Here is a 21,752-nt window from a genome sequence, read left to right as displayed (position 1 = left end):
GCTATTAATTTATTTTGTCATGCTCAAAGTTTTCATTTCTGGAAAATAACACCACAACAAAACTGTCAGACACTTTTCACAGTCAAAACTTCAAAAACACTAAAAACAGCTTCATAAAAATGTATTCTTTCAAACACAACATTGTCCTAAGTGTACTAGGATTTAGCCGTGTTAAACTCACACAGGGAAATAAAAGAGACCACCGGATTGAAACAGGTCATGACTCACAACAGTTTTGTTTCTGCTATACAGGGCCTCAATTTACAGGCTGCCCAACAGCAAAGACAGTGAACAGTCCGATTTGAACAGTTCTGAGAGTCTGAGGCTAAAGGTTTAAATGCACCACAGCATATTGTGCAGCACATTAAGATATACTGAATATGCTGTATTTAGACAGTAAGGTCGTGTCAAATTACATAATATAATATAATATAATATAATATAATATAATATAATATAATATAATATCTAAAATGTCATTAACCTCTTGTTTATATAAATGAACTATTGCATGACAACAATATTACAATATTGCAATCGTGTTGTTGGTCTGAATGTTCAGTGTGACACTTGATTAAATGTTCATGACATGATTGTTCATGTAGGGCCCTGTTATTTCAATTTAGCCCTTCATTGCATTTTTGCTTGTGCAGAATCAGTCTTCAGAAGACAAATTATGTCTTTCGTTTTGGTCTCCTTGTGGTTTGGCTGGTGCTCCAAAAGGGATTCGAGAACAAGGCAGATCCTCTGGTTCAGGAAAGGCTGAATGAACAATCTAGGATAGCGTGTAATGTGAACAGCCGGTATTCCTGTATGTTAGTTTTACAGCAAAGCTGGATTTGTCTGTGATTCAGCTAAAACTGTTTGTGGAATTTGTGTCCATAATTACTGCAATTGCTAAGGATCTGTAATGAGAGTGATCTGTAAAACATGAACATGCATGATCAAGAAGATACTTTTTTTTTTTTTTTTTTCTGCAAACAAACTTTATCAAAACATCACAAAACTCTAGCATAGGGGTGACGTACACTCCCAAGCACCTGCTAAAATATCCCGCAAAAACAGAATCATTCATTCACTCTTTTTTTTTTTTTTCTCTGGTGTTAGTTTTTGTATTTCTCTGACAGGACCAGCAAGAGTTTATTTCTCATCTACATTTTGTGTAACAGCAATGGAGGCCTCAGTTACAGTATCTCTTCATAAAAAAACATGGTATGACTTTAATATTAAAGAGTCTTCAGCAGGCAATAATGAACTCTCAAATGTTGTGGGATTTCAGTTCTTAGACTTTTAAGTGGTATAAAATAAACATCTTTTAATAAACCACTGATCACATGCACTCATAGTTTCTAAATTCACCCAACAAATGCCAGTTGTTTTGAATATATTTTGTGTGTTTGGCAGAATTAGGTGTGTTTTCATTTAATTTAATATTGTTGATGACAACTTGTAAGCCAACAATATCGCCTCAGGAACTTCAAATGGGATTTTATTATGTTTGTCACGCATGCAAACTCACATTCTTGTGGTAGTTGTAGTTATGTTAGCAACTTGATAGCAACTTACGTTTTAAAGCACACAATGGTATCAAAATCAACATGTTGTAATGCAATGTGAACAATATAGTGCTTATTTACTCTGAAATCAAAAACCGTTATTCTAAAAACCCATAGTTAATTCCTGAGGGAACCCATGGCTTGAAAAAAATTCTAATAATCTTCCAGTTTTTTTTGGTCTACAAATTAAAGGTGGTATCAGTGATTTCAGGCCCAAAAACTATTTTTATCACATTCATCTATAAATCATGATAAATTCATCATGATAAATTAAGTAATAAGAAAAGGGAAATTAAAAAGTCACACAATCTATTCCAACTCCTCAAAAGTTTTCAGAGTCAAAATGTTTTTGTAGGTACCTGAACAGATATTTGGTAAGGATGACTGGAAGGTCAAATAACATTTAATTTTGTTCCATGTCTTGCCTCGAGTCATTTGTTGAATTGTTTCACCATCTCTCCATCACCTTCACAGTTACAGACATCAATTGTCGAGTCTACATGCACAATTACACCATTCTTAATGTGGATGTGACAGTGAACTACGGCAGAACTTCATTTGAAAACAGATTGTAAATCTGACTGTCCAAGTTCACTGTGGTCCACTTGTGATCTCACTTCATCCTGGAAATTTACAAAAGCTTTAGAGTTTATATAAGTGGTGATACTACAAGCATTACCCTCTCAACCTTTTTGCTCTACAGTTAAGAGTTGGTCACTTACTATATATTTTACAGAACAGATCATCTCTTGCTTTTTTATCCTTAACTCTATAACCCTACCCTATAAGAATTTAACACCATGTTGTCAACTGTTGAATGTCTGGGCTGGTCCTAAGTTTAAACCCTGGAAGGGGAGAGATGTATGAAATGGAGAATTTTCAGTTCTTCCATCGTTATTGTGACCTTGAGCAAGACACTTCTTTGGACAAAAAACATTCAAGTGATTTATAACCAAACCCACAGTCAAGGAGAAGTCAGTGAGAGTCAGGTTTCTCTCTAGAGGTACATACGTGTGTGTAGATGGGCACAGAGTCTTGTTTTCACATCCCTCAAAAAAAGTCAGTGTTTCTCCTAGACCCAGTATGAATTCCCACGGGAACCTTTGGTCTGCTTTGGTAAAGGGAGCAGAACAATCCTCTACCCCTTTTCACATTCACCACAAACATCAGCTCATACAATATGCTGGATCAAATATGTATAGGATTGAGTTTCACATGGAAACTGTAGCTTGATTAAACCAGGGAAGCAGGTTTCCCCCACCCACTATTCTTTCTATTCATCCATATGTCCAGTGGTGTAGTCTACGTGATACGCAGGTATACGCCGTATACCCACTAGAAAAGGCCAAGGATTTCTGTATACCCACTTAAAAAAAGCGTGAGGATACGTAACAACTTCGTTTTGTCTCAGAACTTTCACACTTTCATTCATAAATTCACCCCGTCTGTGTTTGCGAAGCGACGGATAGAATCGCGGAATCCTGTCACGGAATTTGGCTATTTTTGAATGAATAAATCAAAAGTAGGGCTGTACAATGAATCAAATCTCGATATGGACTAGTGTCTGTGAATATTAAAGTTAAAGAGACTGCAATTGTTCTATTGGAATTGGAATTACAGTATACTCACTACAAAAAACTAGACTACACCACTGCATATGTCCATATATCCACGTGTCCCAAACTGGATCCCCGAGTCAGACAAAGACTGTGGCATCTCTGTGTCTCAGCAAAATGAAAAGGAGATTAGGGTTGTTCCACGATAGGAAACTACAGTATTTATCATTCTTCCTTTTATTTACATATTTTATTTACATATATGCAAACTCTCATAGAACAATATTCACTATAATAGGAATGTCCTTGTATCCACATTTGGTTACATACTGGGTATATTTCATTATGAATATTTTTTCTTCATAAATAAATCAGTTTGTTGTTTGCTTACACATTTGTCATCCTTTTTTAATGGCTTTTTCACATTGGTTGGTCATTTCCTTTCCCAAAACATTGACTGTTTCGTTTGGCCTGTTCTGTGCCCAGCTCCATTTACACCGATAAACAAACAGGTGACTCCAGACTCCCCATAGGCATCATTCATCACTGCGGCATAACATGACAGGTAAACTCACCATGAGGAACATGATCCAAACCACAGCACCACAATACAAACCAAAGTGAAAGTCTGCCAGTCTGATTTGACAACAAGAGAAGATTGTTCCGAATATCTCAAGAAGCTTTATCAGCAAATAAATAAAAGTTTTTTTTATTTATTAGTTCAGCAATGTCACTAATTATGATGATATTCATAGCATATAAATGTAATATTAAGAATGTCATATATATCACTATTTACCTCAGAAAATAATCGTAAGAAACACAGCAACATGTTATGTTACACTGTATCTGCCAAAAAGCAAAAAATATATGGGTGCTTGACCCCTGTCTCATGTAATAAAAGTTCTGGTTTGTTGTGTTACCACAGGAATTTGAGGCTTCAGCAGCAGACAAATGAACTATTTCTGTTATTAAGTAATGTTTTCCTTTTTTTAAGATAATGTTTGAAGCAAAAACTAGGAATAATGTAACTTTGTAAATCCATCCTCCATTCTCATTTTTACCATCTGTTTGTGCTGTTGGCTCAGAGATCGGACCCCTGCAGAACTAGTGTTGTCCTCTAATATGAGGAATCAGAAGAACGCAGCTGAGACACTGCTTCTCACGTCAGAACCATTAGGAATGAGGTAAGAGAAGCCAAGACTATTCCCAGAAGCAATGTACACCATCATTCCCATGCAGACACACAATGGAAACCCTTGTTAAAAGATTTCAGATGGCTCTCGCCCAAAAAAAATTGTGTTGTGCACATAATTATTGTTTTTCCATGAGAAGGTCAAACATGCAGATTTTCATCTGTCTATGGCAGAGGTGCCCAAACTTTTTACTATAGTTACGTTCCCCACTCTAGGGGTCACGAGGGGTGGTAACAAAGGAAAAGAAAATATGACCAAAAAACAAGTAACGTAAAGACTTAAAAATACGTGGAGAACACACTTCAGCCTCAGTCTCATAGTGAAAACATAACACAACTTTAAGTAAAAGTAAAAGTATTTATTTCCTTCATATGTCAAAAAGGTTAACAAAAGATGGGAATAAATCTTTAGGGGAGAGTATGGCCTAAAATAATAAACAAAACAGAAGCTAACTAAGGTTTAAGGGAGCTACCTATCCTGCACAAAAACAAAGATGAAAATCAACAACACAGACTTCCCTGAGTCAAGTCAAGTCATCTTCATTTATATAACGTTTTTAACAATGTAGATTGTTCCAAAGCGGCTTTACAGTAATAATAGGACATTAAAGTAACAGAGATTGTTTTGGCTTTATAGCAGCTTTAGAATAAAGTTATTGTCCAGCTAAAGTTAGATTTGATCGATTCACTTCCGTCGCAACGATCATTAGTTATTAACCTAGGGGCCGCTCACACACGACACCATTTTAACAGATAACTCAAAAAGTTCTTTCTCTGCAAACTTCAAAAACGCGAACTCGTGAGAACGCTGATGGTGTGCACATGCGTATTATGAGTTCAGTCTATAGGTATGCGCGTTTGAATATATGTGCGCAGGCGTGTAGTCCTTCCCTACAAACCAACCCTCAACAAACTACTTGTCTGGCCTTAAAATTTATAATACAGAATTTCTATCGCTTCCGCGTAGCCACGTGAACTGGAATCATCCCGACGTAAAGAGAAGGGAAGGAGGCCTTCACAGGGGAAAGAGTTGACACTTCAGGACTGTGTTGTCGTCGCGTCCAGGCGCAGGTCCTTCATCAGATCTGGATACGGCCTGGATCCGGCAGACTGCAGCTAACCTCGGGATAAACAGAGAGACTAATATTAGCATAGACGCCATTCTTCTTATGATGTAACGAGTACATCAGGATTTATGGGAAGTGTTCCCGGTTCCGGCTGACCTAAACTATTATAGAAATCTATAATGTGTTATGTGTTTTTAGTCTAGCTTTGAACTGACAGAGTGTGTCTGCTTGCCGGACAATGTTAGGAAGACTATTCCAAAGTTTTGGTGCTAAATAGGAGAAGGATCTACCGCCAGCAGTCGATTTTGATATTCTAGGTATTATCAACTGGCCGGAATTTTGATATTCTAGGTATTATCAACTGGCCGGAATTTTGAGATCGCAATAGACGTGAAGGACTATAATGCGTTAAGACCTCGCTCAAGTACTGCGGAGCTAAATCATTTAGTGCTTTGTAAGTGTAACGGGTACCGTGGCGACGGCACCCGAAAGGGACAGATTATTCTCCTGTAACACACAGGAGAGAAACGAGGAGACAGTGTGTCACGTTCAAGCTCTCTGGAGTAATTTATTCACAATATGTTCATTAAACAAATCTCTGTTTCTCAGAGTCACATTATGCTTCACATATCACATTTTCAATGTCTTCTTAACATTATAATGACTTTCAGTGTTCATGTCAATTCACAATCTGCAATAAAATAAACTTCTCAATTTCACATTCATGTTCACTGACTCTGTATTTTTTTATATTTCACACTATTCATCAAAAAAGAAATACAAAAACCATAGTAATATACCTCAATTACTTCTCTTAAATGATTAAACATTTCTATTCACAATATTTTACCAGTATCACGTTAATACGATGCTGCAAATCACTCTCAGAATTATTAATATACTTCAAATATAACTTTAAACCTTATTTAACACATTATTAACCATTATCAATTGACATTCAACACACATATATAGTACATTAAACAATACTTATTAACCTTTAGAGCTTATAGAATACCTTCATGTGCATTTGTATAAGGAAAAATGTATATTTTTAACTGACGCGCTCACAAACGTTTCATGTGCGTTTTCAGTAGGCCGCTAATCGGTCGAGCTTTTCTCTCTCGCTTTAATCAAACTCAAAAACAACCTCTGACGAACATCACTTCTCTAAAACAATCCACTTATATTCTAAACACATTTCAGCATGGTTAAATTCAACTTTAAAGTGTTTTTATACATTTACCCACCTGTAACACACAGGAGAGAAACGAGGAGACAGTGTGTCACGTTCAAGCTCTCTGGAAGAATGAAAAACTCACGACTCGCACAGCTTAACACCCATCGTTCGACCCCTAACGGTCAGGATGGAATAGCATTGCACACTTCTCTTTTTTTTTTACAAGGAATCACATTAAAATAAAACCCTTCCGAATGTTCCTTTTTCCAAAATAACACAATAACATATTCAAAATGAAACCAATCATTTTGAATATACCTAAAGTACAATTACAATACTTATGTGATCGTCACACAAGTAATCAACAATATTTTAAAATGTACGAACCAGCCAAAGCAGTGTTGACAGAACAGGGCTAATATGGTCATACTTCCTGGTTCTGGTAAGAACTCAAGCTGCTGCGTTTTGGACCAGCTGTAATTTGTTTAATAAGCATGCAGGGCAACCACCCATAATAGCATTACAATAATCTAGCCTTGATGTCATGAACGCATTAACTAATTGTTCTGCATTTGTCAATGAGAGCATATTACGTAGGCTATTTTAGATATATTTTTAAGATGGAAAAATGCGGTTTTACAGATACTAGACACGTGACTTTCAAATGAAAGATTGGAATCAAAGAGCACACCCAGGTTCCTAACCGACAACGAAGACTTGACAGAGCAGCCATCAAGTGTTAGACAGTATTCTAGGTTATTACGTGAGGACGTTTTTTGTCCAATAATTTGAATCTCTGTTTTTTCAGAATTAAGTAGTAGGAAATTACTAGTCATCCAATTTTTTTTTATCAGCTATGCATTCTGTTAATTTTGTGAATTGGTAAGTTTCGTAAGAAATATAGAGCTGAGTATCATCAGCATAACAGTGAAAACTAATGCCATGCTTCCTAATGATATCTCCCAAGGGTAGCATGTACAGAGTGAAAAGCAACGGTCCTAGTACTGAGCCTTGTGGCACTCCATACTAAAGAACTGTTTCCAACTTTGATAATGAATCATCATATTAGAATGATTTCTAAAGGATCATGTGACAGACTGGAGTAATGATCCTGAAAATTCAGCTTTGCATCACAGAAATAAATGATAATTTAAAGTATAATAAATTGAAAACCAATTATTTTAAATTGTAATAATATATCACAATATTACAAATTTTCCTGTATTTTTGATCAAATAAATGCAGGCTTGATGAGCAGAAGAAACTTCTTTCAAAAACTAAAATTAAAAATACTAATTAAAAATAGTAATGTGTCCAAACTTTTGGCCTGTACTGTATATACATAAATATATATATATACATACTAAATAAAAAGGCACCCTCTCCCTACATTTCCCAGATAATCATAAACAAGTGAACAGAGCTAAGAAGTTATACAATACCTTTTAATTAAAAAGTCAACACTAATGTAAGTAACTGTTGTTGACACACAACAAATTATCATAGGTTCCACTCCTAACTCAAAGCACAGGTTACAGGCTCACTTAACGTGCACACACACACTTTCCAGTCTAAGGCTGGGGAGAAGTGTACCTCAGCACAGGGTTTTCTGAGTGCACCATTTCTACTCCTCTGCTCAGTCTCAGGCATGCTCACAGTGAGTTGTAGCTGATGGGAATTAACCGGAGAGTGAAGGAGAGAAACAGAGCTCAACACAGAGCACACAAGCATTCTCACAGCAAATGATATTAGAGCACCCTGGGACGTAACACTATGAAGGGCCAAAAATCAAACTTTATGAAGGGCCATGGGCTGAAAGTAAATGTTGCCTTATATCCAACATTATTATTTTAAAATGTATTTTAAAAAATCAAATTCACTTATATACTCTACATTTAAATGCAAATATAAAAGGGAAAAAAAGTTCAAACAAAAAGATAAATTAGGAATGAAGATATGCTTCAATGGAATGTTTTTATCCATTCTCCTATGATTTGGCATGGCAGTGCAAATTAAAGGTCATCACAGCTTTGATAAGACAGATGCTTATTCCTTTTATTGTCATATTTTCACACAATTAATGGATAGTTGGTTTTCCACCAAATGGAACTTGTATAAAATTGTGGTTACATGAGATGCTAACTGTTTCATACAAATACTAACTACTTTTCCGGCATAAAAACGCTTATAAAAAAATAAATATAAAAAACACATTTTGGAAATGCAGTGTTTGGTTGTGCATCTCTTAATATTTCCTGGAAAGCCCACTTTTGTGCTTTGTGGTCTTGATTATTTTGTGCAGATGCTTTTGTGTCTCAAATTTAGATTAAAATATTCTCATTTTATAAGAGCTTATTTATATTTAAAATATATTGTCAGTTTCAGCTCATAAATGTAAAGGTGAAATGCTTTGTGAGCACCATTGATTTAATTACCAATGTCATCATCTCTCTCTCTTTTAAACAGCATCCTGACCTATAAGGACATGAAACAGTTCAGGAAGACAAACAATTCTGTAGACAATTGTCGCTGTTTACTCCTGTGGAGATGGAAGGATGGTGGAGGAGGAGATGGGAAAAGGACATATCCGTCACAGGCCGAGTTATCAGCCGGACTCAAAGGATCGGAAAGGAGAGGCTTTCAGGATGTTCTTTTGTAAACAATCAAGCTCATCAGAGCTACTGTACACTACACTACATCAGTGAAAGCTGTAATTAATAAAAGCATAAATCAGACCTTAACATGAAAGGAGGAGCCTATATTGACTGGTTCATCTTATGAGGTACATTTTTGTCTTATAGCTGAAAGGTGATACAAAAACATGAACATGCAAGCATCTGTACACCTGCTTTGCAGATAGGAAAAATGGTTCTGTAAAAAGCATGGGACCGGGAGTCATGCAGAAAATAATGTGAAACCTGTGTTTATGTTGACTACATTTACAGTTTTTATCAATCAATTTGACACATTTCTCCAAATGAATTGCTCTCAAAACAATTAGCACAGTAACAATAACAAAACAATAAACCTGTTGGCGAAACAGTTCAATATTCACTGTCATTATGCAGTGAATATTGAAAAATGATTGTTTTGTTATTGCATTTAGCACTGCATTTATTGCATTTATCAAAAATAAATACTAACATCAAAACTACTTAGTATTCTCTGTTGATTTGATAACAAATTCAGCCATAGATGCACAAATACATGAATGAACACTTTGATTGTGTTCTTCAAAGTTTTTTAATGACAAGTTTAGTTGTAGCCTGCTACAACAATGACATTTTGCACAAAAAATAATCAAATGAATGAATGAATGCACTGCTATCATTGAATAATAATAATAATAATAATACATTTTATTTATTTGGCGCCTTTCTGGACACTCAAGGTCGCCTAATACATGAATACATGAACTTTATTTATCTTGCCTCTCATTTACATCTGGCCAGAGAATTTCAACCCATCATCAAAACGTCCTTTTTTAATATTTCAAGGATTTTTGAAATCTCAAGCTACTTGCAGAACACCTGAGGGTTCATTCTAAACTGCATTTGAGGACAGGACACACGAGAGCAGAAAATCTTTGTTTCACTTAGAAAATGACTTAATATATGGTTATGTTTTGTGATGTTTTAACAAGCTAACTGTAAGGGACATGTGAATGTCCTTATAGGCTATTTCCACAAGTTTTGACGCGTATCTTCTTGTCTTGTATTCACAACTCGAAGTCCATAGTTCCTTTATCACTGTTTATTCTTTCAAGTCAATAAAGAATCACATTTCTTTCTTACAGCATAATCCTCTTGCGCAGCGATGTCTTTTCAACAACTTATTTGTAGAGATACTATACTTGTGAGCCAATTTATGCTATTATGATATTAAACAGTCAAAAGCTTTGTGTTCTCCTACTGTGCTTATTACATATTGCATGTGCGTCAAACTTTTTTACACGCGCTACAAAATAGACGACACTGAATGCGTGGTAAGAACAAATATAAACCAAAAAATATATTTAACAGTAAATGACTAATTAACACAAATAATTATTATACCAAATTTACGTAATAAAAAATGTGAAAATTAAAATTTTGAAATATGAAATATGGCGCTTACACTAACAAACTACTGACATTTTGTTTTTACATTATTATAATTATTTTTAGAATACAGAAATAAAAACAGTTTAGAAAGAATTTAAAAAAGACTTTTATTTTAGTGTGCTTCAACACAGACGTTGTGAAGGTCAAAGCAAGGCATTACAAGGTGTCAGAGAAATGTATTGCTAGGAAGGTATATTTAAGAATGTCAATCCTTACAACCCATCAATGCTAGTTTTATATTATTTATTATTATTGTTGTTATTATTTCAATTCAAAATATGAAGCAGTGGATTCCCACCACATTCGATGTGTAAAAAAAAAAAAAAGTTAATCATCAATGTCAATGATTAGGTCTCTGGGCGTCGGTGTTTCTTTTTTCAAATCGCGCCACCTCCTGGCAGTAATGGAAAAGCATGACTTTTGTTTTGAAATGCATCTGTGAATAGCGGAAGTGTGCAGCAGTGGAAGCAGCAGAGCAGAAGCAGCATGGCGTACACGGCGAAAATCGGACCGTCTATTTTGAGCAGTGATCTGTCGCAGCTCGGGAGGGAATGTGAACGAATGATGGAGTGCGGTGCTGATTATCTGCACCTTGACGTTATGGATGGGTGAGGAGGAGTAAAGTTTGCAATTCTTTATGTAACTTTCTCATCTCACCTAATGTTGACCTGGAGGCAGTTACAGCGATCAAATGGCCCAGAGAACCAAGACCATAAAAAAGTCATTTTAATTACCAAAAAAAACCCTGCATATTTAGTTGTCCCACATTTTGGCACAGGAGTGCTACGGTATGAACTCATCCACATTACAAAAATGTTACATTCCTCAAAATTGTGACATACAAGAATCTTGGTGAAGTACAGCATTGCAGAGTGACAAGTAAATTATCTTATTCCACTGCCTGATTTTTTTACATAAGTGTTGACTAGATCCGCCAAGATTAAACATTCAAAGTTTCGGTTCGATAAGATTTTTTTTTTAAATGTTCTTGAAATAAGTCTCTTATGCTCTCCAAAGCTGCATTTAAAAAAATAAATAAATACTGGAGAAACCATAAGAATGCGAAATATTACAGTTTAAAATAACTTTCCTATTTAAATATATTTTAAGATGTAATTTATTTATATTTCTTTAAAGCTGAATTTTCAGAATTATGCCGGTCGTCAGTGTCACATGATCCTTGAGAAATCAAAAAACATTTGTTATTATTGTTAGTGTTAAAAACAGTTGCGTCATATTTTTGTGGAAACTGTCATTGTTTAGTATTCTTTGATGAATAGAAAGTTCCAAAGAAGTTATATTTTGTGACATAAATGTCTTTATGCTGTCTTTTTTTGATACATTTAATGAACCCTTGCTGAATAAAATTATATTTCGTAAAAAAAAAAAAAAAATTCTGGCCCCAATCTTTTGAACATTCATTCATTCATTCATTCATTCATTCATTCATTCATTCGGTCCCAAACTAGTTTGCCCCCCTTGTGTAGGTTTTTTGGCTATATTTGCATCTCTGTTATCCGTTCTGCCATGGTGCCCATTTATTTTGTACCCTATTCATGGAGAGTGCCACATACATAGGAGGTTATAAAATTAAAAGTTGATGAATCATGTGTCAGAAGTTAAGATATCTAATTCTGCCTCCCTGGACTCTTTCCTTCATCTTTGCATCTAAAGGCATTTTGTTCCAAACCTCACATTTGGGCATCCTATGGTGGAATGTTTACGACGCTGTATCGGACCTGATCCATTTTTTGGTGGGTTCCAGTCTTTGAACATTTTTATCTACTCTTGTTTCTAATGCATTTGAGCTGCATACATTCTGGCGCTCCTCTTTGGGACAGTTTTGTTAATAATCTGCTAAAGTGGATTCTTTCACGTTTTCACTCTCTCTCTGAATTGTTAAATAAACATTGCTTGTTGGATAAACCCTTGCAGTGTTTGGAGGCTTTGCTTACTCTTTGCTTTATTACAGACATGCATATGATGGTGTCCAGGCCAGAGCAATGGGTGAAACCCATGGCTGCAGCTGGAGCCAATCAGTACACTTTCCATCTAGAAGCCACTGCCAACCCTGGCAACCTCATCAAGGAAATCAGAGAGAGCGGCATGAAGGTCTGTGCTAAAGTATTGCAAAACCAGTATTGTTTTATAGATATATCAAATGATATGTCTTAAAAAGATCATGGCTGATGATTAACAACTCTTGAATGCGCTATTGTTTTGAAAAGCACATGTAAAATGTAAAAGAAGTCAATTAATTAAAAAAATATGTATTAGTTAATACATTTATATTATAGGCAGATGCTATAGTACGCTGCTTTGAATGCTATGGCCCTGATTATTTCGATTTTAGGCGCCCTCTTCTGACTAACAGAGGGATTTCTTTTTCTTTTTTTAACCCCTTAAACCCGAAGTGTGCTGCCAGCGGTACACCCCCCACGAAAATCAAATAAAAATCATTATCAAATTACTAAGCAACCACTGAATGGAACAACTCAAAATAGGTATCATTTTAAAGCTTAGAATCTCAGCTCTTAACGAGTGCCGAGTAATCCCTCCAAAATTAAGTGTATTGCCCCCGGGTGCCTCCTTGCTAGAAAAAATGGAACCTCGTTATTTACAGCAGGAGCTCACGATTAAAAAGAGCCCAAACTCAATATAATCCATCAATCAGATCTAAAGATATTCCTCATGGAGTTCTAACACAAAAAATACCACAGACACACGTAGCCAAGTATATACTTGCGTTTGGTTTTCGCTGATAACTTCATGAAGCATGCACAGATCGTAGAAAATGGCACATTATTTACAGTAGACTCTCACAATTAAAAAGAGCCCAAACTCAGCATAATTCATAATTCAATAATTCATCTCTCAGATCTAAAGATATATTCCTCATGGAGTTGTCACACACTAACCCGCACAGGCGTACATAGAGCCTTGTATACTGATGTCGTGTTTTTGCTCATAACTCCATGAAGCATGCATAAATTATGGAAAATGGCACATCATTATTTGCAGCAGATTGTTACGATTAAAAACTCATGGTGGATGAATATTCCTCATGGACTTCTAACACATGAACCTGCACAGGTGCACATCCAATGACGTTTAAGCTCATAACTCCATGAAACATGCATGAATTGTGGAAAATCAGAGTCTCACGATTACAAAGAGCCCAAACACAACATAATCCATTGCGTTGATCACGAGATATTCCTCACGAAGCGATGAATACTTGGCTAAAAAAAACAAGTCTCTCAACTTTCCAGGATATGGAAATATGCATCAAGCTTAGAATCTCAGCTTTTTATTGATTTTTATCTTTAATAATCATATTTTTCAAAACTACTGCCTTGATAAACTCAAAATAGGTGTCATTTGAAAGCTTAGAGTCGGAACTTTACAATGAATGTAGCAAAAAAAGTACAAAAAAGTATTTTATAGATTATGAAAAAAATAAATTCTATGTACTTCAAAGTGTCAAAAACATCATACAGCTCCTGAAACATTCACAGATTGTTGAAAATGGCAAATAATTTTTTTACGGCATATTATTACAATTAAAATGAGCCAAAAATGAACCTAATTTATTGCTTTAAAGGAGAACTCGGTAACTCTAGCGAACTCTTGTCACTTCTTCGCTGATTTTCCCTTTTGTTGTCGCATGTTTTCCCCACGAGCTCCCCCTACAGCTGTGGGGGGGTGTATATTTCACAACACAGTCGTAAAAAACTCATTTGCGGCGGCCTCCTCCCCCTCTCTACCGCTGCTCATGTGCGTTTGTTTTGATCGGAGCAAGCCAACTGTATCGCGTGGAGCTATGTCTACCGAGGTGGGTAATCTGGTAATACATCATACATGCGTGTGTGTTTATGTCGAATTGCCGTAAAGCAATTTGTGTTTCGCGCTCGTTCTCGTTCTAGTTCTCGCTTATCACAAGACTTCCAATTTCTAACTTGCCGGGACGGTAGTGTTGCAAGTTGCAAGGTTGGTTTTCCGCCTGGGAACGCTGGGGGGAGCGGGGAAAGTCACCAATATCACCAGAACAGGTTGTTTAACCATCCAAATGATTTCTAGACAGTTTTATTAAGTTAAAAAAGTTACCAAGTTCTCCTTTAAGTTTGAACACAAGATTCAAACAATTAATAAAAATAAAAAAGCCCATTAGGGGGCGCCAAGGACTGAACAAAAAGTCTGTCTTGGTTCCAAATGCTGTAACTTTTGATTACTTCATGCAATCAGCACAACATTTGATCCAGATGCAGCTCACATTTAGGGGAACCTCATCCTCAGAATTACCCCCCTACTTTATTTCCTTCCAGAGGTATTGCATGTCAAATAAGAAAGATATGCAAAATCATAATAAAAATTATATATCATTTCTGTCTTTTATCAGCAGTTTCTCGGCATGAGAATGTCCAGATGTAATGTAACTTTCCTTGCTATAGTTTTGGAGTTATGAGTCTTTAGTTTTGTGCGTGTCACTCGAGAGAAAAACAACTCTAAAAATGCCCTCAGGGGCTTAAGGCTTGTTGCATTTAATGTAACTTTTTTTTGTGTTCAAAATGTTCAAAATCCATTTTCCAAACCGTGTTTTTGTCTTATCCTGAATCACTACGGTACACCTATAATAATTGTTTCTATTCAGACTATTTTAGACTGGTACGGGTCGTACCGCTGCGGAGTAGCCCAGTACATTCGTGACTCGTCAAAGACATAAAGGACATAAACAGAGAGAAGTAGCTCCACCTAAAATGTTTTTCCGCAAGACTTATGCAGTTTTGTTTATTAACTGCTAGAATGCCTAAAGTTACATACTGCAGCTTTAAGTTGCACCCAAAAAAAAAAAACCTTGAGGCTTGAATTAGACTTGTAAGATTTTGACTTGGACATGAAATTAGCGACTGTAGAAGTAGAGAAAATGGTTGTTGTTGTTTTTTGTTTTGTTTTTTTACCTGTCCTAGACCAATTGCTACTCATAGTAAAAGATGTAACAACCATCTTATGATTTTTTTTTTTTTTTATTAAAAAAAATTGGATGCAGGTTGGTCTTGCCATCAAACCTGGAACAACTGTTGAGGAATTGGCACCGTGGGCTAGACAGATCGATATGGCTCTTGTCATGACAGTAGAGCCTGGCTTTGGTGGTCAGAAGTTTATGGAAGATATGATGCCAAAGGTATGCAAATGTGTTTTTGCCTGTAGTATTCTCATTTAGATTCCTCAGACAACAATATTAAATATTGAAAATGCTTGTGGATCTCTACAGGTGAGTTGGCTCAGGAGTCAGTTCCCTTCTCTGGACATTGAAGTGGATGGAGGAGTCGGCCCAGACAGCATTCACAGATGTGCAGAGGTACACAAGTCACTTACATCTCACATATTTATGTGTATGAATACAAAAGCAAGAAATTATTAGAAGCGTTTTACTCATCTTTACTTGTCATTTCAATAACCCTAGGCTGGAGCAAACATGATCGTGTCGGGCAGTGCCGTAGTGAGCAGTGATGACCCTCGTTCTGTAATCGCCCTCCTCAAAAATGTTGTTATTGAGGCGATCCAGAAACGTTCTTTGGACCGCTGAGCATCTTGACTTTTTACCTCAAGTCTGTTTTCATCCACCACTTAAAGTCATTCCTGCAGATTCATTTTTAATGTATAAAATTTGTAATTGAATGCTCAATGGTGCTTTGTGAACGGACATTACCAAATGTTGGATGTGCTGAGGGTGCGTTTGCTTTGCACATCTACAGACCATGAGAACTGCCTTTGCAAAGACTCTTATTTGGATTCAGCAGTTTTCAGATGCATATGGCCTTTAACAACTGTGACCAGACAGAATCGATCTGTTCTCTCCCCAGTGACATCAGTTTGACTATTCCCCTCATTTACCTCATTTGGTTTGATTTCTTTCTTTGTTGTCTCACCGTGGTTGAGACAACAAACATCGATAAAGCTGCTCATAACTACTTCAGCTGTTTGTTCAGGTTTGTTGGTCATCAAGTAAAAAAATGACATTGTAATGCAGCTGCATAAGCTTTACATACTGTTATACATTTTCTGCAGATTATGAGTTTAAATGGATTTTGAACATTCCATCCACCAATCTTTCTAATACCATGATATGATAAAAGTGTAAATCAGAATACTTTAAATAGTTATTTGTCAGTCTGATTTGTCCATCAATGTCATATGAACATGCATTTATCTGTACTGAGGGTAGCAGTAACAGCAATGTTTCAACACAATGAAGTGACCAAGCAAAGCTACGTTTGTTAACAGTTTATCAAGGACAATGACACATTTGAACACATACATTAATATGTATAATATAGTTTTGAAATTAAATGCATTGAACAAATAATAAAATAAGTGTGTACATAACATAAGCAGATGCTTTAATGTAATTTGTAATAATCTGTCAATTTGAGTTGTCAGTCTACAGCCAGGACCTCAGGATTGCAAAACCTGTGCTTTCCAAAATATGATCCTTTGCCTCTTTGTGCCATCCTTCGACCAAATCTCCCAACAGGTCGTATTCCTCTGCCTTTATACCAAACAGCATCAATGTTCGGATCTACAGGGAATAATAGTATTAAGAATAGGTTACATTTGATATATATTATTATAGCAAACATTTAAAATATTTGAATCAGTAAAATCGTACCCCTCATCCCCAATGAGCGTAATGGAAGCTCATCATGAGGTTTTGGCTGGGTAAAACATGCTAACAGCATAAGGATACAGAGAAGAGCACACAGCTTTTCAAGCATGGCTTAGTGTCTAATCTATCACCACAACTGAGAGAAAAGTGTCACCTGCAAACCAACAACAGAAAAAACAGCGATCAAATGTGTAATCAGTGTTTTATCCCATTAAAAACACTAAACAAACAATAAAAATGACAAAAATGCTTACCACTTTGGTTTCTATGTTTTGCAGATTACGTATATAAATCATGGCTATAAAAATGTCTTTGTGAGAAAATATATGAGAAAATACAGCCTTTACTAATATACTGTTAGTAGAATAGTACCAAATCTTTATAGAATTTTAACGGTTAATGTTTTCTATTTGAAGCTGCTACATTTTACAAGATTCTTAATTTTAAAAAAGTAATTTAACTAAAATAAGTCTTCTACAACATCATATTTTGTCAATTACAATGCATTGACACTTACAGGATGTTGTAAGCTGTTCACCTCTTGGTTTTCTGTGTTCCTCAAAAATCCTTTAATGCAGAATAAATGTGTCTTCAAGGTAGGAGTTGTTCGGAGGATTTGTGATCTTATAGTCTTGTCATAGCTGTGAGTATATGAAAACTTCTAAAGCAGCATTCTTGAGTCGTTCTCAGAGGTTGAGAATATTTTCTCCTGGATAGCCTGATCCACCAATTTATATCACCTCTGGGGGAGGGTGAAGGCTACACAGCTTACATGTACACACAAATCATCCTTACCCTAAATATGCAAAAGATAGTGGCAATGTGAATATGAAGACTGGGGGATAACCCAGCATATGTTGGAATTGAGCTTGGCGATGTTATTGATTCATTAATACATCACTGACAGAGGACAAAGTGACAAAAGAAAATAGTTTTAGATATTTAATGAGCAGAAAAACAAACATTTGTAATATTAAAAATATATCAAATACAATATTTCAGGAAATATACCAAAGGAAACTACATACAAATCTTAATTAAGATATTAAATAATGACTATATTATAAATACTGAGTTATCAATATGACAGCAGTTAAGTAAAGAAAAAAAAAACTATTATGTGCATAATTTATATTTTCTATTCTAAGAAACAGCAAATGCTACAAGGTGAGCCTCATTTATCTGAATAATCTGACACTCATCTAATGAAAGATTGAAGCAGGTATTGATTATATATGATTTAGCTAGGAGTTCAGCACACAAGCCCTTGCAGGCTTTATAAACATTATGAAATATGTTAATGTGTGTTTATTATATCATGGCCCACTAAAAATATGTAGAGAACGCTAACTTGCTGAAGTTGCTTCACATAGTGAACATCTTCCGTAAAGATCTTGCTCCATTGCTGCCTCCTTCAGAGAAACCAAAAAGAACATTATTAGTACACAAGACATGTTTCCTCATGATGTCTCTTACATGAATCCTGAGTGGATTTTGATCAAAAACTGACCAGTAGTAAAGAGATTTTGGTGACTTTCTAAAAAAGGAATTTAATCAATTTCATTACAGCTCCCATTATAACCAAACAAGATTTTTCATAGGCCCTTTCATGACCACAGGAGATGGGTAGTCCATTTGTTCCAGAGACTGAGCAGCAGACCTGATTGCTATCAGTTTATGCGTTAAAATCACTGTGTGTGGTTCAGAATATATTATGAGGAATCAAGAAATAAAACTAATATTACAAATACTGGGATTTGTATCTAGGAACTGTGGTAGCCATCTTTATTTGTTTTCATTTTAAACAATATGTCTATTGTTTTATAATCTAAAACTGGACAAAAATCAGTTTGTGAAATGTTTTGCTTAAAAAGCCTGTGCTATATTTAAAATAAATGCAATTTGGTTTTATATTTTATGTAATTGCAACATATTTAAAGGGATAGTTCACTCAAAAATGAAGATTCTGTCATTTACTCACCCTCAAGTTGTTCCAAACCAGTATGGATTTCTTTCTTCTTTTGTTTTTTTTCAGACTATGGAAGTCAGTGGGGCCCATCAACTGTTTGGTTACCCATATTCTTCAAAATATCTTCTTTTGTGAACAGCTTTGGAACAACTTGAGGGTGAGTAAATGAGTAAATTATAAAAAAAATCATTTTTGGGTGAGCTATCCTTTCAAGTGTAGCAAAAGAAGAGGAAAATAAATCATAGCTCTTTGCATTTTATACAATACAAAGATGATTGAGTAAATGACAGATTACATGTTATCGAAAATGCAGTATAAAACTGCTCTTACTAATTGGAAATTCATGCAACATCCTTGATGGCTGAGGAACCTGAATAAAAAAGGGAAGAACAGAAAACTATATTTAGCCTCTTTCTGAAGTTGCTATATATTGCTCTATTGTGTTAAAAAAAAAAAGAAAGAAAAATTTTATATATATTATATTATATTATATAGTTTCATGCTTCTGTACTGCCAAGGTCATGCAAATCTAAACAGGAATATGTGACCGTGAGCAGCTGGATCTCCACATACCCGTCTACGGGACGTCTCCACACTCATCCCTGCAGCACTCAAAGCAGCAATTCTTTTCTGAATGTCTGTAACCTTTAAGCAAGAAATAAGCAACTTTTAACAGACAACTTTGGCAAGATATGGGAAGTTTTTGAATTGGAGTGCATTTTGGAGTACATTTTGATGTTTAGACTGGGTGGCGTACCCCGCTTTGAGTGCTCTGGACACTGGCGGCTGCCATTGCAACTTTACCCTCCAGTTGCGACAGTTCACTGCTGGTCGTGTTACTAAACTCAAAGGAATTCACTCGCTTCTGCTTTTTAAAGGATTTATGTAAATTCGGCTTTGCTTTCTAGAGTATAGAATTATAAACACATCAAAATTATTAAGAACAGCAGAGTGGGTTCAAGTCAAAGCTGAACTAAAACATTTGTAAGGAAATATAAATAAAAATTCACACCATGTTTAAAAGGCTATTAGTGCTGCTAGTTCTCATTCTCTTACCCACTCAACCTCAAGAGGCCACTCATGCCTGACATTTCTCATAGCTGAAGTATGGTAAAGGGCCCCTTTCTTTGGGGAGTCCTCTGAAGATTTCGTTGCATCCTCCTCATCAGACGATAGGCCTTTGTCACTTATATTTTCAGTAAGTTCATCAAGCTTTTTTCTGAGCTCAAGCTCCTCTAAGTCAGCTGGAGACAGATCCTCCTCTTTCTGCTCAACCTAAAGGGAGAGCAGAAGAACTACATGAGGATTTAAAGTCAGGAGGTGCAGGGATGTTTCAGAGATGCTAAGTTATATTTCATGGACTTATTCAGAAATGTTAATGACACGTTTATCCTTTTGTGGGTGAAACCAATAAAGGATGCTACTAAATGTTTTTTTTTGCACTCTGTGCACACTACCATTCAAAAGTTTATAAAGACATTTATGCTTTTATTCCGCAAGGATGATCAAATGTGACAGTAAAGACTTAAATTCTTACAAATAAATGATTGAATGAATTGAAATGATTGAATTGAATGTTCTTTTTTATCAGAGAATCCTGAAAAAAATCTATCACGGTTTCTACAAAAATATTAAGCTGTACAACTGTTTTCAACATTGATAATAATAAGAAATGTTTCTTGAGCACCAAAGAAGCACATTAAAATGATTTCTGAAGGATCATGTAACTCTGAAGACTGGAGTAATGGATGCTGAAAATGTACCTTTACAATAAAATATAAAACAGTTATTTGTAATATTACAATATTACTGTTTTCACTGTATTTTTTATCAAACAAATGCAGTCTTGGCAAGTATAAGACACTTCATTAACCTAAAATAATAACCTGTTGGGTACGCAAATTTACTTTAAACTTACCAGCTCTGCTGATCCCCCAATTACCGGTAAGGTAATTTTCTGCTCCAAACGGCTCAGAAGAGTCTCGATTGCTGACATACGCTCGTTGAGCTCAAAAATCTAGTGTCATAGAGATACAAAATGTACTGTATGCGTTGCATTTAAAAGAAAACTGTGAAGCCACATTAGGTTATTATAGTATAATGGATGTTAAGTCTCTTTAGCTTTGCATTTGAACAAAGATGTAAAAGTGTCACATGTCAACAAATGTCACATCCGTTTGACAGGTGATCATTACCAAAATGTTTGTCATGATTTTTTTTTTTTTACTACCTGTGGAGGAACTTCATATGGTGAGGGCTCTCTAAGTAGGGCAGGACTGTATATGACATGCATCTCAGATTCATCATCATCCTCCGAGTCTTCCAGGCTGTAAGAAAGCTCACGGTGGAGGTGATAGTTAGCGCTGCCAGCTGAAGAGAGGCTCATCTTGGAGAGGGAACGAGATTTTGTCATCCTCTGTTCTAGGTATGGTGTGCAGTCATCTACAGAGAGCAAACAA

The 21,752-nt window shown here is 35.7% G+C and overlaps 3 protein-coding genes across 6 annotated transcripts in view; 1 reads left to right on the top strand and 2 right to left on the bottom strand.

The window, feature by feature from the left end:
* Positions 1-11,107: 11,107 nt before the first annotated feature.
* Positions 11,108-20,030, top strand: rpe (ribulose-5-phosphate-3-epimerase). Of its 2 annotated transcripts, XM_082174887.1 has the most exons (7): positions 11,108-11,265; positions 12,332-12,411; positions 12,630-12,769; positions 15,705-15,839; positions 15,930-16,016; positions 19,374-19,450; positions 19,812-20,030. In XM_082174887.1, exons 1-6 carry the CDS (start codon positions 11,144-11,146, stop codon positions 19,446-19,448), a joined length of 639 nt encoding a protein of 212 aa, XP_082031013.1. In that variant the 5' UTR covers positions 11,108-11,143; the 3' UTR covers positions 19,449-19,450; positions 19,812-20,030. The 2 variants fall into 2 exon arrangements, with proteins under 2 accessions (XP_082031013.1, XP_082031012.1); XM_082174886.1 differs by lacking the exons at positions 19,374-19,450; positions 19,812-20,030 and adding an exon at positions 16,122-17,049.
* Positions 16,442-18,106, bottom strand: prlh (prolactin releasing hormone). Its single transcript, XM_082174893.1, has 2 exons — positions 17,328-18,106; positions 16,442-17,237 (listed from the first exon to the last, which is right to left on the bottom strand). The coding sequence occupies exons 1-2, from the start codon at positions 17,431-17,433 to the stop codon at positions 17,095-17,097; spliced, it is 249 nt and encodes an 82-aa protein (XP_082031019.1). The 5' UTR covers positions 17,434-18,106; the 3' UTR covers positions 16,442-17,094.
* Positions 18,254-21,752, bottom strand: part of mlphb (melanophilin b) — a 21,861-nt gene continuing 18,362 nt past the window's right edge. For all 3 annotated transcript variants that reach the window (XM_082174879.1, XM_082174881.1, XM_082174880.1), the window contains 7 exons: positions 21,524-21,735; positions 21,212-21,310; positions 20,350-20,568; positions 20,051-20,197; positions 19,867-19,938; positions 19,624-19,663; positions 18,254-18,736 (listed from right to left, as the gene is read on the bottom strand). In XM_082174879.1, the coding sequence (XP_082031005.1) occupies positions 18,690-18,736; positions 19,624-19,663; positions 19,867-19,938; positions 20,051-20,197; positions 20,350-20,568; positions 21,212-21,310; positions 21,524-21,735 (836 nt within the window). In that variant the 3' untranslated portion in view covers positions 18,254-18,689. The remainder of the gene's footprint in view (positions 18,737-19,623; positions 19,664-19,866; positions 19,939-20,050; positions 20,198-20,349; positions 20,569-21,211; positions 21,311-21,523; positions 21,736-21,752) is intronic.

This window comes from Leuciscus leuciscus, assembly GCF_965113295.1.
Source record: "Leuciscus leuciscus genome assembly, chromosome: 7".
Lineage (NCBI taxonomy): Eukaryota > Metazoa > Chordata > Actinopteri > Cypriniformes > Leuciscidae > Leuciscus > Leuciscus leuciscus.
Note: the sequence above shows the minus strand (reverse complement) of the source record. Positions and strands in the feature narration are given on the sequence as shown.

Coding starts and splice junctions, on each gene's coding strand:
- rpe (XM_082174886.1), top strand. CDS start 11,144: ATGGCGTACACGGCGAAAATCGGACCGTCTATTTTGAGCAGTGATCTG. Junction 11,266..12,331: donor CACCTTGACGTTATGGATGG/GTGAGGAGGAGT, acceptor TTGCATCTAAAG/GCATTTTGTTCCAAACCTCA. Junction 12,412..12,629: donor CGGACCTGATCCATTTTTTG/GTGGGTTCCAGT, acceptor GCTTTATTACAG/ACATGCATATGATGGTGTCC.
- prlh (XM_082174893.1), bottom strand. CDS start 17,433: ATGCTTGAAAAGCTGTGTGCTCTTCTCTGTATCCTTATGCTGTTAGCA. Junction 17,238..17,327: donor ACGCTCATTGGGGATGAGGG/GTACGATTTTAC, acceptor TATTCCCTGTAG/ATCCGAACATTGATGCTGTT.